The sequence below is a fragment of the Helicoverpa armigera genome, chromosome 1, assembly GCF_030705265.1.
Source record: "Helicoverpa armigera isolate CAAS_96S chromosome 1, ASM3070526v1, whole genome shotgun sequence".
In the NCBI taxonomy this organism is placed as follows: domain Eukaryota; kingdom Metazoa; phylum Arthropoda; class Insecta; order Lepidoptera; family Noctuidae; genus Helicoverpa; species Helicoverpa armigera.
Genome location: NC_087120.1, coordinates 4,512,904 through 4,528,356, shown reverse-complemented (window position 1 = coordinate 4,528,356; position 15,453 = coordinate 4,512,904). Strand labels below are relative to the sequence as shown.

Here is a 15,453-nt window from a genome sequence, read left to right as displayed (position 1 = left end):
AAAGTTTGTACCACGAATTAGGAGTACAAAGGAAAAAGGAATTATGGCAAATTATTCCTCCGTATAATAAAATGGTTGTAATACGTAATGGCGTGTGCTGTCACTCAAATATGCCATGCCATAGAGTTAATTCTGACATGGGGTACTTTCAATGTCATGAAGCATTCAACGGGGTGAAGTACGTCGACTTCCCCATGGGTTTACCATGACTTCCATAGTATATATTAAAGATCGTTGCACCAACGCCATGCAGTACACTATTTCTCGAACCTTCTTTTCGATTATAACTTTTACATAATTTGTATCAGTAACTTTCGCTATATTCGAAAGACGCTGTAACTAAAACTGGGCTTCATAATCAAATCGAGTACATTTTCATTGTGATTTTTAAGTACCTAGGTTCCATAATAATGATTTTAGTTTATGTAGGTTGTTTATATTTCTTTTACCTATCGGTTTTTATATTTAGTCTAGTATTTGCGAACTTACACACCATTCCACAATATTTTTGTTAAGGTCCTTACTCCCTACAATATTTTCTGATAATGTATTTAACATTTTAGCTTGCCTTACTTTACCTACTTTGTTCTTACCTAAGTAAAATTACGCATTTATAAACACGCAACAGAAACCTACATTTTCATTAATATTTTGTGCTAAATTTCGTTGAAGTGGTTTTTGATTTATATAGGTCTTAATACTTTCACTTAAACGTATATTCGACTGTAAAAAAATATTTTATTTTTTTGTGTATTAATACGATTGCCTTTCAGAAGGTAAAAGTCAATTTCCTAAGAAAAGGATTCGCTTAATCTTGAACGTGAAATAAGGTATTTTCTCATCTTACAAAACACGTTGTATAACAGAAAGAATGCAATTGGAGTGCAACCATCCAACGGACACTGACCACTGTTCAGACAGCTGAACATTTTGAAAGATTGCATTTCACTAGCTTTCTTACAAATACCGGAGCGAAGATTTGTGTAGTCAACATGCTGACCTGGCATTTCAATTTTTAGTAAAAAAGCCAACTGGGCGATATTATAACACTCTTTATCATAGCTCGTCATTTTAGCATAATATTAGAGAACAATTTATTAATTAACTGTTAAACCAATTTGTACAAAACCGGTGAAGTGTGAGTTGGAATCGCGCACGAAGGGTTCCGTACAATTGTTCAGAAAATAAGCAAAACACTCACGTTTGTTGTATGGGAGCCCCCCAAAATATTTATTTTATTCTAGTTTTCAGTATTTGTTGTTATAGCGGCAACACAAATTCATTATCTGTGAAAATTTCAACTATCTATTACGGTTCATGAGATACAGCCTGGTGACAGACGGACGGACGGACGGACAGAGGAGCGAAAATCAATAGTGTATCGTTTTACCCTCTAAGTACGGAACACTAAAAATGATGGCTGTGAAATCTACCATGATCACGCAGCAGTGGTATAATCTCAGAGTAAAAATTATAGTGATTTCTTTGCTCTTCATTAATGTTACTTTAAAGAACTTATTGGTTCGATGTTGAACTGAGTCATTAACACTTTTTCATAATAATGGTCGTTGGCACCGCAAGTTCTTGGCACCATACCATCTCTTCGACATGTTTTCTGTTCTAATTATTAGGAAGCAAGATTCTCGTTATTCAAAGGAAAAAAGCTTAAAAGGAATCATGGAATGAAATATAAGTCTGGTCGTACCGATGTATACGTATTTGGTTAAATAAATTATCAAATAAATATAGGAACATATCCTCAAGTTTACGTAAAATATTAGTGGATGGCATGAATGGCTTGACACCTTCAAACAGCTGTTCGGTTACACATTATAGAACAAATTTGCATTTTGTCTCGTTCTTGATATTTCTATAAGCCGTTTCACTTCCACCACTAACGTGGTATTATAATTGTAGAATATTCTAGAATAGAAAACAAAAGCTATACGTCAAAGAACTATTCGCTTGATTGTTTTTTGTTTCAATTCACATTCAACAGTGTACGTACTAGAGTGTACCAATTACCTGATGTCTGATGTATGTCTAGATATTGTCACTTAAGTGTTATGGTATAATTATTTCTAAGTTCAACAGTTGAAGTGTCACACTTTTAAAATGGATGGGTCACTGCACGACCTCGTCATTTATTTTTCAATGGGTTATTTACTTACCACTTTGTATTATGTGACGTCTATGTTATTGAGCATACTATTATATTACTTCAAACACCTGATGCATTTAAGTTTTAATAAAGATAGAGGAAAACGGGAATGAATACAGTCGTACAAAATGATCCAGCTAATAGAAAAATGTGAATAGGTTTAATAAGTTAGTCAGTTTAAAGGTAAATAATATCAAAGACATTTCAGAAAAAAGTTATATAATTTACGCTAAAACGTTGCAGTCCAATCAAAAACTTAGTATACACTAAATAAGCCTACAAATACTTTCAGAGTACTCACAAAGACGTCACGGGGACTTAACACGAATTAATAAAAACCGGTTTAAATATAACTGCCACGCGTTAAATGCGTGACAGTCTTCAAAAATTGTGCTATTCCATTTAAAAGGTACCTACACGTTTTTCGTAGAGACACATATTTAATTCCGGGGGTCATAAAACGCTCGTAAGCTTTCGATAGCGCGATGTATTTCGATCCCAACACCACCTAGTTATGAAAATAACAACTCGTTCTTGCACCCTCTTTTTAAAGTGCTCACTAGCGCCGCTGAGGCATGACGAGGAGTTTGGAAACTAAAGTCTACCGATACTAAAAGGGTCAATGAACACCGACGTAGAGAACATGACTTGACTTTAATCAACAGCAGTGTATGTTTGGGCTCATGAAACTGTTTGAAGATGAATGGCAGTAAGGCAGGACATTACAAAGATCAGGTATTTACCCGGACTCAGACTTACTGAAAACTTTGATAAGAATCAAGATTTTCTTTAAAAAAGTTTTGCCAATCGGGTCATCGGCCGACTCTTTTTAGGGTTCCGTACCCAAAGGGTAAAACGGGAACCTATTGTTTTTACTTCTCTGTCCGTCCGTCGGTTCATCCGTGCCTCCGTCCGTCGGTTCGTCCGTCCGTCCATCCGTCCGTCCGTCTGTCACCAGGATGTATCTCATGAACCGTGATAGTTAGAGAGCTGAAATTTTCACAGATGATGTATTTGTATTGTCGCTACAACAACAAATACTAGCTGAAAACTAGAATTAAATAAGTAATTTGGGGGGCTCCCATACAACAAACGTGATTTTTTTGTCGTTTTTTAAATAATGGTACGGAACCCTTCGTGCGCGTGTCCGACTCGCACTTGGCCATTTTTTTTCTGCAGTGTGCGGGTAATCTTAAAGTAACTTCTTCAATAACTTATGTCTCATGTAGTATATTTAACGCTACACGTGTCGAGAAATTTTACAAATTCTGTTTCATAACCTGGAAGTTACTCGTGGCTATGTAAGCGGTGCTTATCTTTCTTTAAGCTTCACTCGTGTAAGAAAATAAACTATTCACATACGATCTTTAACACCTTAAAACGCATGCAGCATTTGCAACTGGATTTCTAAATAAGTTTTATACAATTTTACTACTTAGGTACTCACTGGTTCTTTTAATTCAAATTATTTATAGATAAACGGTATTCTGAAGTAATCTTACTACTAATTTCATTGACTTTCACTTGCTACATAGGTGACTCGTTCTACACCGTGGTTGGTGTGCTCGCTCATTGAAAATCAACCGGAACCTTTACATGAATATACCGCCCCACTGCGCGGGTAGTGGACAGCTGTGCGGGTCTCCGCTAAGAAACCTGCTTACCATAACGCAGTGCTTAATGTTATGTGTGTTTGTGTATATTAGCCGTCAGTCAAAGGCTAAGCAGAAGACCTAGCACTAGAAAGATATAAAGCTAATCAAAACTACACACTTTTCGTTAGATTCGGAAGTTTTCGAAGTCCTGGAATAATATAATTTAAAATTACATAGGTGCAGCAAGATTTTTAGTAAGAATACACATACAGTATATGAACATGTGTACATCTAAGTATTACTATGTTGGCGTTCAGTTCAACATGTTCATTTTATTTCTTTTTTCTCTAATAAGATTACTTTCAATGTGGCTTGCAGTTCCCTTTACTTGCACCTGTTGAGCGTGTAAATAAACTATATAATCGTATGCTTGTAGTACCTAAGAGAGTGTTACAATGCAACTTGCCAAGAATTTTAAGTATATGCAGATTTCCACTATGGTATAAATAGATATGCAGATTATCCGCCGCTGAGAATACTCGGGAATAATTTATGTATATCGGATCATTTAAATAGTTTCATTGCTATCCGCACTAATATTATAAATCCGAAAATAGCTCTAATCTGTCGTTAAAACTATTTGATTTGATTTGTAAATAATGTAGTAACTATAAAACGCGAAATATTCTTAAAACTTAACTTGTCCTTCTCGACTTGCAACGCTATCATCATTTCTTTAAATAAACACAGAAATCTAGGAATGGGATGCGAAAAAGTTCATTTAAAATGGAGATAACAAAACGGTATACATCTCTTTGAAATCTAGTCGAACAATCTAGAAGAAAAAGGGTTTGTATATATTTTCTTCGCTACAAGTAAGCAAAGCTCCTAGCCCCCACTGCCAATAAAGTTGCATTCTATTTTATCGTACGTAGGGTCATCTAATCTTTCTAAAAGGTTTCTACTTTATTATAGTAAAATTATTTTAAGTTCTAAAATGATTGGATTTATGATCTATTCGTGGTTACCATAAAAATATCGTTAATGATCCCCACGTTTTTAGACATGCCTCTTCTGTGTGTTGCCTTTAACTTTTTAATAAACTGGACTTTTTACTGGGAGTACGAAGTACTTTTTTGTTTTCAAAAAAAATATTATAAAAAGGCTTCTGGTATGTTTTGACACTTTTCATTAAGCAAATAATTTTATTTAATTAATCTATTTCACCCGTCTATGACTATAGATATATATGGACCGCCTATTTTTGTTATTGTATATTAAAAATTATGATTCCTTCTGTTTCTATCCACTTTATTTGCCCAAGAATTTTATCGTAATATGTTTGAATAACATACATTTTTTGGTTGAGACGCAATATTGAGAAAAACTGACAGCTTTTTATGACTCAATCGCTACAGATTTACCGCAAAATATCGCCGCGGGTGATGCCTGAATTGTGCATTTTACTCACAAGCATAGTGTTTTACTTGCGCAATAGTAAAAACCGGCTAAGTGGGAGTCGGACTCGCGCACGAAGGGTTGTTGTTATAGTGGCAACAAAAATAACTATCACCGTTCATGAGATACAGCCTGGTGACAGACGGACGGACGGACAGAGGACCGAAAACAATAGGGCCCCGTTTTACCCTTTCGTTACTACCTCTACTCCTGTAAATCCCAAGAAAAATATTATTTGACAAATCCAGAAATTCACAAAAGGATTCGGTCTCTATGTAAAGAAAAACTTATTTTTCAGTAAAAGCTACGATTTAAAGATGTCCATATCTTCTGAAATATAAAATATCAGTTCCTAATTCTTTCTCCTGCCCTGTTCCCAAATATTACTTGGGGTCGGCGCAATATGTCATTTTCTTCCATTTTCCCCTGTCACTCGTCATACTGACACTCACTCCCTTCCTATTCATATCATCTTTCAGGCAATCCATCCATCTTTTCTTAGGTCTTCCTCTTCCTCTCCATCCATCTACATTCATACTTAGCACACACTTTGTTGCATGCGTATCATCCCTCCTCATTACATGTCCATACCACGACAATCTTCTACTTCTCATCTTTTCTGTAACTGGCGCTACTTTCAGACTTTCAGTTCCTAATCAGTTATCAGTTCCTAATTATTTCAGTAAAAAAAATGATCTCTTCTGAATGTATCGATTTCCCAAAAATCATAGAGTAAATGATGATCCTATTTATTCAATAAGTGTATTAAAAGATATGACTATAAAATTCTGAAAACTAAGTCGTTGAACACAAGTAGTAAGTAGGATGATTGGTTTGTGTACTACTTATTCAACCAACCGAAAAATGTAGATTTTTCTGAAGCATTTTGAATTTATGGCCTTATTACCTAGCTCTGTTCATTAATACTATAAAATTTTAATTGATATTATGCAAATGATGTTATATATAAATATATTATATAAATATATAACATCATTTGCATATATGAAATAAATAAATAAATATCTTCTTATTAAAAAGTCTAGTCTCAGTGTGTAAGTATTTACAAAACAGCAGGAATCGCTTCATTATAGGTATGTACCATAGTTACAGAAAATCAATTTAAGAAGAAATAGTTCATAGTCTAATGCATACCTATCAATAGATTATGTATAATTAAACATAGTGTCTTCACTTCATAGATACTCTTATAACTATAATAAAAAGTATTGCTAATATGTAGATAGAAGAATATTAAAAAAACGACTTCATATCAAGGGAAATATTTTAAGAAATGACAAATGCATTCAAAAAACATCGTAACTATAAAACCAACCATCTGGCTGTCTCCTTTATGTTGATAATCTAGAATTAAAGTCGTTTCATAGCCAAGACTCGAGGGAAATGGATTGACTTATTTGAAGTACCTAAGTACTCCATACTGAAATTATTTTTGCTTCAACTCGTGTTTGTCTTTACAGTTATAATTACTTAAAACACTAAGTGAAGTGAGTTTTTTTTTAGATGAATAGGCCCAATTTGGATAATTATTTATCTCCTGGGAAACTACTTTACATAAGCTATTTTTTATCCGGGTACGATAAAAAGTTCCCATGGATTCGGATGAAATGGCTTGTTATTTAATAATTAGTATAAGTAATAGTTAGCATATACGTTTTTTTTCACTTTTAAATGTGTTCGTTTTTTATTGTGGCTCCCAGTCCGTTTTTAATTAAAAGGAAATAAATACATTCTGTCGCTTAGAAGGAATAGGATTTGCCTGTGCAATGTAGCTAATTGCATGCCAACGTCATACATATTTTAATTGCTTAGTTATTTTCGTACAGCTGGTATGGAAAGATACATTTTCACGTGCTATTTTGATTATTTACCAGGTCGCCATGGGGTAATGTTTTGTTCAAAAACTTGAACAAAAGGCTAGAAATCGGATAGTTACTTTTTAATTTGCATCTAGACTAATCGTAGATATTGCTGTGTTATTTAGCCCGGGTGACAGTAAGAAAAAAAATGAGAGTCTTTAAACTACAAAAATAGGTAAAATAACTATAATTCCTACTTTTTGCAATGTTGTTATTGTTGATGAAATTATAGATGTGTTGCTATATCTAAGGCGTATATTATACTGCACTGATTAACCTAAGCTTAATTCTAAGAACATGAATAGGTAGGTCGTGAGTAAGGTCGGCTTGCACACTGCACTACTTTTCACTACATAAATAAACTAACAGTTATTGGGCACAATAAAACATCCAGGTTTAGGTGTAAAATAATCGCTATTTCATTTAAAAGTCTAGAGAAGGAGGTCATCAATTTTAAATAATTGGTAATTTTTTAGTGAAACTCTATTTTTGGGGTTCCATACCCAAAGGTAAAACGGGACCCTATTGTTTTCGCTCCGCTGTCCGTCCGTCGGTCCATCCGTCGGTCACCAGGCTGTATCGCATGAACCGTGATAGCTAGAGAGCTGAAATTTTCACAGACGATGTATTTTGTTGCCGCTATAAACAACAAATACGATGAATAATGAAAACTAGAATTAAATAAATATTTTGGGGGGCTCCCTTACAGCAAACGTGATTTTTTGGTCTGTTTAAATAATAGTACGGAAACCTTCGTGCGCGAGTCCGACTCGCACTTGGCCGGTTTTTTTTAAACTTGCGGCAATAATGTATGTTGGTAAAAATGCAATTTTTGTGTCTCTTCAGTCTCTTTAGATCTTTTGAGTCATATTTTTAAACATCGCATTATTTATTTTTATTAGGTTTAGCTCTACGCGACTTCTTTTTCGTATTTGAAAATTATGTTTGGTCATACCTTAATTCCTTGAATTCAGTCCAGTATACCTAAAATTAATTTAGTGGCATTTTGACGCGAGCAGTACGCAAAATTTGTGTATACTTTGTGTATTAAAAATTTAAAAACTGCATAACAAAGTATCCGTCAGCAGCCGGTTGCGTTCTAGCCGGTTCGTACCACACTAAAAAACTTTGTTTACAAAGGTTTTCAAGCTATCAGCCTTAATAGACAAATCTTTGTGTTTGGCTCTTGACATTTAAAATTACTTTTATAATACCCGTAACCTTGAAATTATATGAAAGTACAAAATGTGTAGACATCACAACTTTTGTTTACTTCTAAAACCAGATAAATTCCATTGTTTATATTTTTATAAATGCAACGTGTCATCTTACACTACCCTTGAGATGATATCAAAAGTGTCTATGGTTCGTGTAAACATAAACAACCTTTGTTTACCTTCAGAAACTATTTTTAATAACCAGACTCCGGTTTTCATGAAATAAGAGTTTTCAAACTAGCGGTATAATCGCTCAGTATTTTGTGTCTTATAAAACAATTGACATCTACTTGTTCGAGCGGTAACATTGTATAGGTGTAGGCTAGGCTGAGCGCGCGCTAGAGAACGCGCGGCCGTAACCGCTAGTGTAAAAGTGCTCTAACACCTTGCGGCGGTCTAGACATACATTGTTTTTTTATTCTTATAATTGCAGTATATCGTCTTACATGTCCAGTATTGACATTGTACTTATTTTTGTTAATTGGTTGTTTTGTCTGTGGTAAATTAAAACAAGTAAACAAAGATTTCTTGGGTAGTGTAGACAAAATAATAATATTTTGATTCGGTTTAAGACAGTAAGACTAGACAAAATATTAAGAATGTTAATTGAAATGTTTACGTTTAAATGACGGTTTACTTCTGTGGAGAAGTGTAGATGTAGCATTTATATAACTGTTCAAAAAGAACAGTTTACAAAAATATGATGATCATTGAACATTGTTTTCTATGTATTGTGATGATTACATGGTCACGATACCACGTCATTATCTCCGTGTAACGAAACCATATCGCGATTCAACTCGATCTCAACGCCACCTAGTTAGAAAAAAGAAACTCTGGGAAACTTTCCTCCCTTTGGCCCAATTCATGGCGAGAAACGGGTTTTTAGACTTTTTTATAATACACCTATACCTCAGTAAGAACGCATGCCAATATTGTTATACTATCCAAAACAGGAATTATTATCGATGTGGCTAAAAGCACGCGATGTGGCAAGACGACATGGATGCCTATGAATTGGGGAGGGTCTTGCTCAGTAGCTTGACTAGCTTGACTTTCCTTAAAAACTTGTAATGTTTCTATAGCCATGAAATAAAAACCTTTAACTTTGAACAAAATAATTATAGATTTTACTTGATTATCTGCATTGTTCCGGTGGTTTAAACGATTTATCTCCTACGCACGTAATATTCTACTCTAATGCAATGATTTTTGAAAGCTATTTAACAAAGTACACAATAATTCAGCACTCTATTCTGAACGAACTATTATTGTACCGTACGTTACATAGTACCAATATACAGAATGACATGGCAAAAAGTATCATTGAATTTGAAAAGAGGTACTTGCTTTCAGGACACGTATTTAGTTCACAACTGCTTAAGGATAACGAGGCGCACAATACTCTATGACTTGATCAACAAGTATGAAGTAACACCTGAGCCCCAAATACTCGTAGATTCATAGAAAAACCTTCAAACTTGTGTATAGATTGTATTTTTGTACTAGACAGGTATATTTAAATTTTATTTTTTTATATTTCGGTAATATTGGTTGATTTTTTTCGACCCATCATGAAACTCAATCTTACAGAGTGTTGAAGTTTTCAAGAGAGCACCACAGTTTTTATTGTCATAACCGGTGTATGTTCCTTTTTTAAATAAACATAGACTAACTGAGAATACATTGGTCAGTTTTTAAGGATACTTTGCGGTGTCAGTAAAATTTTAAAATTACTAATTGGTTACTATCACAATAATGCTAAATGAATAATAAATGAACGCAATCTTGATAACAGTGAAGTTTGTGGTATCCCGATCCTAGTCTAAACGATCGCTCGCAACCAGATCTGTATCTTATTCCTTAGTCTCAAAGTGCAATTTTGTCTGTAGGCAGCTGAGAGTGGAAATGTTGAGGACTTCATGCGGCTGTACCTCAGCGAGCCGTCCCGACTTGCAGTGAGGGACGGCAGGGGTCGCACCGCGGCGCACCAGGCTGCTGCCAAGAACAACACTAATATACTGCACTTCATCAATAACTACGGTGGAGGTAAGTCGACACACACAGATTTGATTACATATAGTAAAATGTTCAAAGATTGTAAAGTAAAAGCAGCAGGATTGGTCATCATTTGAACATAGTTGCAGCTAGTCCTGGGGCCCGATTCTGCTAAGTTAATAATGTCAAAATTAAATAGAAATCGAATCGCAATAGCTGTTTTAACCATATCGGGCATTCTGCTACTAATGTATAAGACCAATCGTATTCTAACTTCTTCTTCTTCTCGTGTATATGGTAGTTTGCTCTACAATCAAATTGCAATCGTAAATCATTTCCAGACAAAATGATTCATTATTAAATGACAGAAAAGGATAAAAACGTTTATTTCAAAGAAAAAAAATATCAATCGTAATTGAGTCGTGATTGGATCTCAGTCGCATGTGAACCGTATGTCGCTTAAATAGAATTAGCAGAATTGTGCCACTGTTTTTTTTTTTTGTAATTTTCAACGTGTGTGTTGGTATTGTTGTATGCTTTGACTTTGCTTTTCTATGTTCCAAAATTAAGCCACAATATGAAGCGCTCAGTTTGCAAAAGGCTTTTAAGTAGGTGACTGAACGGATAAAGATGGAAAATGAAGATAGAGCATGTCCGGAGTTGAGTTTTTTTTTATTCCAGAATGGATTCAAACGCGAAGTAAACTCGTACCTATAACAAAAGTTATTGTTTGCAGATATAGTATGGAAATAATATTATTTAGGTGAATGTGTACTTGGAGATAAATGAAAGATCACTGTCCTAATATTGTATCGTCTCTGAAATGTACATGTAACGAGTGTGTTACATATTTATAAGTTTACGTTATAACACAGTTTCTAATTACATTGTAGATAAGTGTAGGTAACTTGCACCCGGTAATGAAATTGATCCGTATGAGAAAGCATTACACATTACAATAACAATTTATAAATACATTTTTTTTTTTCAATATACAAAGTGTATGGTGGTTAATATATGTCGATTAGCACAAAGAAAAATAATAAAAGACGCAAAAATAAAAAAGTATTTTTTTCATACAAAGTAAATAGAATAAAAATATGTGAGAATTAGAACACCACTTATGAGTCCGTCATTACAAACAACTAAAATTCTCCCTTAAAAACTGACAGCTGTCAACTGGTCAAAACATTCGATACTCCTATCTTTATCTCTGCTTTACACATGATGTTGTAAATTATGAAAATGAAAAATTACTCCTGTGGCCAAGCCACTGAATGAATTAGGTTATTTTTTTTACAATTCGCCATACAATATCACAAAGTATACATGATACGATTAATGTAATTAGGTACGAAACACTCAAAATAATTAAATCACCTTTGCACACTAAAAAAGATAGCAAAGAAAATACAGAAAATTTGGAAAATAAAAAAAAACTCATCAAAAATTTTAAAGTCATCCATCCAAAGAGTATCATCATCAAATAAATTGAAAAGCAAAGTAATATAATAGTAGATGACAAAAGGCTACAAACACACACAAAACCAATAAATCTGACTACCATAATATCTGCTTATCCCCCGCCAAAACAAGTCGTGAACATTAGCCCACAATGGCGTCTCGGACAAATCACCCCCTTCGCCCGGCCATAACGCAGGCGCACAGCACCCTAGGCAGTTAAAATAAGCGATTGAACATTTTGCAAACTTCCGTGGCCGCGGTAACTTGTTGCACACCCCTGGTAATGTTGACTGGCACTCCACCATGTCGAATGTTCTGCAATCCGTGCTTGAAATGTCATTGAGGCTTGCGTCCTTCGGCATTCGTGGTGGTTCGGGTTCACATTGCTTTACTAAGCAGAATAATACGGTCGTCCTGGGATTTCTCGTTCACGGCGGTGCTGGTGAGTTTGAATCTTTTGTTTTGTTTTTATTTTGTTTGGACTTCTTTTCTCTCTCGTCTTTCAATTGTTTTTAATTCTAACTAACTATTGTAGTGTATCCTTCTTAATTTTTATGTAAACATTTGAAACTAAACCCGGGAAGAGCCTACCACTTTGAACTTTAAGCTCGAAACTTTGTGGTTATCCGGCTCGAATTTTTAGGTTATGTTTTTATTGAAAGCCGTAAAAATTATTCTTTGTCAATGAATTTTAATTTATTGTGCTTTGGTAGGCGTGTGAAAATTAAAAAGTAACATACAGATAGTGATATGCATATTAACGTATCTAATGGAGCTTATTAAACATTGAGTGCTTTTCGCAAGAGTAACTGGATTCCAGATGGATGAACTGTGTGCTGTTTTAACTATACAGATTTTCAAAGTCTTTCACTATACCTATAAAAATAAAATCAATTATTTTACTATCTTTAAAATTAAATGGTAAAAAAAAACTTTGATTTTCTAAACCTCAGCCCTCGTATCGTCGTGAATCATAAAAGTTTACTTTGTGTCCCATACATTAATTAGAAGTTTTGTGGGAAACTTTGAAAATATCGATTATTTCAGGATATATTTTTAATATCACACTCAAGTATCAGTTATTCATAGTTTATAGTATAAACTTTGTGTATAATTTTTGCTGACTTTATTCTGGATAGGTAGGTATTTACTATTTTCGGCCTATATGGAAACCTAACATTTCATTATTTATTTTAAACTTTTATCAGAGCTTGAGCACTTAGTTGAGTGGAGAATATGCTTAACTGCTTAACTGCTTACTTAGACTAATGGAGATGTGAGGAGATTATTATGTTCCTCTACATACATATTTGAATAGAAGAACACTTTTGGCTATTTTACCTACGTGATTTTATAAACTTATCTATGTAATGGATCATTGTTTGCCCAACTTTTTCCAAACTATAATAATAAAAAGCTTTATTTTCTCTTGAATTACAATCTGTTAAGTACATTATGATATTATATTGTAGCATTTTTACGAGAATGATATCCGAAGAAGGTTGCACCCGTGTTACGGATCACCATTTATCCTTTAAATTATCTTTTAAAAGTTAATTTACCTACACAGCACTTTTTTAAGGAGAGAAGGAATGAAAAACTACTAGATACATCCTCAGTTTAAAAACAAAACAAATACCTGCATTTAAGTTTAGTTCGGAATAAAATACTTAAAAAAAAACCGACTCCCAAAAAATAATCTTAGGTGCATCTGTCTAGAAGTCGGTGGCAAAATAAACAAAATCACCATCCACTATATCCTATATCCATCCACAATAGGTGTCTTCTAGGCCGATGCACCTAACTTCAAAGCTTTTTATTTTTAGCATTTCAGTGACAAGCATTGTTGTCACTACCCACATTAGTGGAAAGTTCTCATTAAAACGAATAATATAAAGTCAAATACGAGGTAGTTAATATGTACCGTTACCGAGTTATCTGGTCTCCATCATCAGGTCAGCTCCAAACCTTCACTGTTGCATGGTCTTATCAGACATGCCTTAGTGTCAAGTTTTTACCCTGCGCATGCCTACAACTTTCGAAAGTTGCCCTCGATTTCTCATGGTTTCCATCATCAGATCCTGACCTGATGAATATGGAACCATCTGAGAGGCATACACCCTATCAAACAAAAAAAATATTTGTAAATCGCTACAGGTGTCTTCGAATAAAGGTGAACATACCTACATAAAAAATAAAAAAAGATCCCGATGAATCGAGAACCTCCTCCGTTTTTGGAAGTCAGTTAAAAATAGTTTCACTTGATAACTTTTATATCACAATTAAATTAACATCATAAAATAAGATGCAGCTGGCAAACATAAGAGTCACTGTACTTTTTCTCTACACTTCTATAGGTACTTACTAATATTACAAAGAGGAAAAGTTTGTTTGTAATGAATAAACTCAAAAACTAGACCTAGTTAAAAAATATTTTCCCATTAAAAAGCTACATTATCTGCGAGTAATATAGGCTATATTTTATCCCGGTACGGGCAGTAGTTCCCACGGAATGCGAGTAAGGCCGTGGGAAAACGGCTAGTTTAAAATAATCATATAACATAACTATATCGGCTAGCAGTCAATATCTGACCCAGGAATCAAACACCTCTCGTTTGACAACCTTACTGCCAACCACTCAACCATAGAGACGATAATTTTTAGGGTTCCGTACCCAAAGGGTAAAACGGAATCCTATTGTTTTCGCTCCTCTGTCCGTCCGTCCGTCTGTCTGTCACCAGGCTGTATCTCATGAACCGTGATAGTTCGAGAGCTGAAATTTTCACAGATGATGTATTTTTGTTGCCGCTATAACATCAAATTAAAACTAGAATTCAATAAATATTTCTGGGGGCTCCCATACAACAAACGTGATTTTTTTGTCCGTTTTATATATAATGGTACAGAATCCTTCATGCGCGAGTGCGACTCGCACTTAGCCGGTTTTCATATTTTGCCAATACGTAGACAAAACAAAACCAAAATAAGAACCACCAACATATTTTTTTACTTATATCACAATAATCAACCGCTAATTATTACTCTTGTTTATAAAAACATAGCCTTACCTCGTAAGAATCATTGGCTTTAACATTGGCAAATGTATCGTATTACTAATTCTAGCTCACATCATAAGAAACATCCACAGATAAAAGAAATAATTCATTAATTATCCTTTATTATGTCTCGTTCTATATTTGTGGAATTCTGGCTAAGGTATTCGTAATAGGGTCGATCGATTCAGCTTCGTTAGTCACAGTCCATACATGTAAACAATTTGAAATACAAGTTAAGTAGCCCAAAGTTTTTGTACATCATCATAATCATCATCATATGGCTAGCCTTTTCCGAAATATGTTGGGGTGAGCTTCCAGTCTTGCCAAAGATCTTGTACGTTTAATAATATTGTACCTCGTATCTTAACGTTTGTTTATATCTACATAGCATACCCAAGCGGGAAAAGAAAAGAAAAATTCAGTAGGTAGCCTATGCCCCCTGCAGACTTAACTGTTTGTCCCGATGGTTAGTTAACAATATGTTTTGAAGGCAATTGCGAATCTAATCAAAACTTTTTACTCGTCTAATAATGGCCGGATACCTGATCGTTGTGATATACGCACGACGATCAAACTATCGGCCGCTGTTTCCGGACAATGAGTTTGAAACTGTGGATATGGAGG

General features: G+C 34.4%; 1 protein-coding gene across 15 annotated transcripts in view; it reads left to right on the top strand.

Moving 5' to 3' along the window:
* Positions 1 to 15,453, top strand: part of LOC110373018 (transient receptor potential cation channel subfamily A member 1) — a 113,386-nt gene that overhangs the window by 61,553 nt on the left and 36,380 nt on the right. For 14 of the 15 annotated variants that reach the window (XM_049838812.2, XM_049838798.2, XM_064043168.1 and 11 more), the window contains one exon: positions 10,204 to 10,360. In XM_049838812.2, coding sequence (XP_049694769.1) covers positions 10,204 to 10,360 — 157 coding nt within the window. Of the gene's footprint in view, positions 1 to 10,203; positions 10,361 to 12,001; positions 12,216 to 15,453 lie in introns of those variants that run through there. The other variant, XM_049838827.2, reaches the window with a different exon arrangement.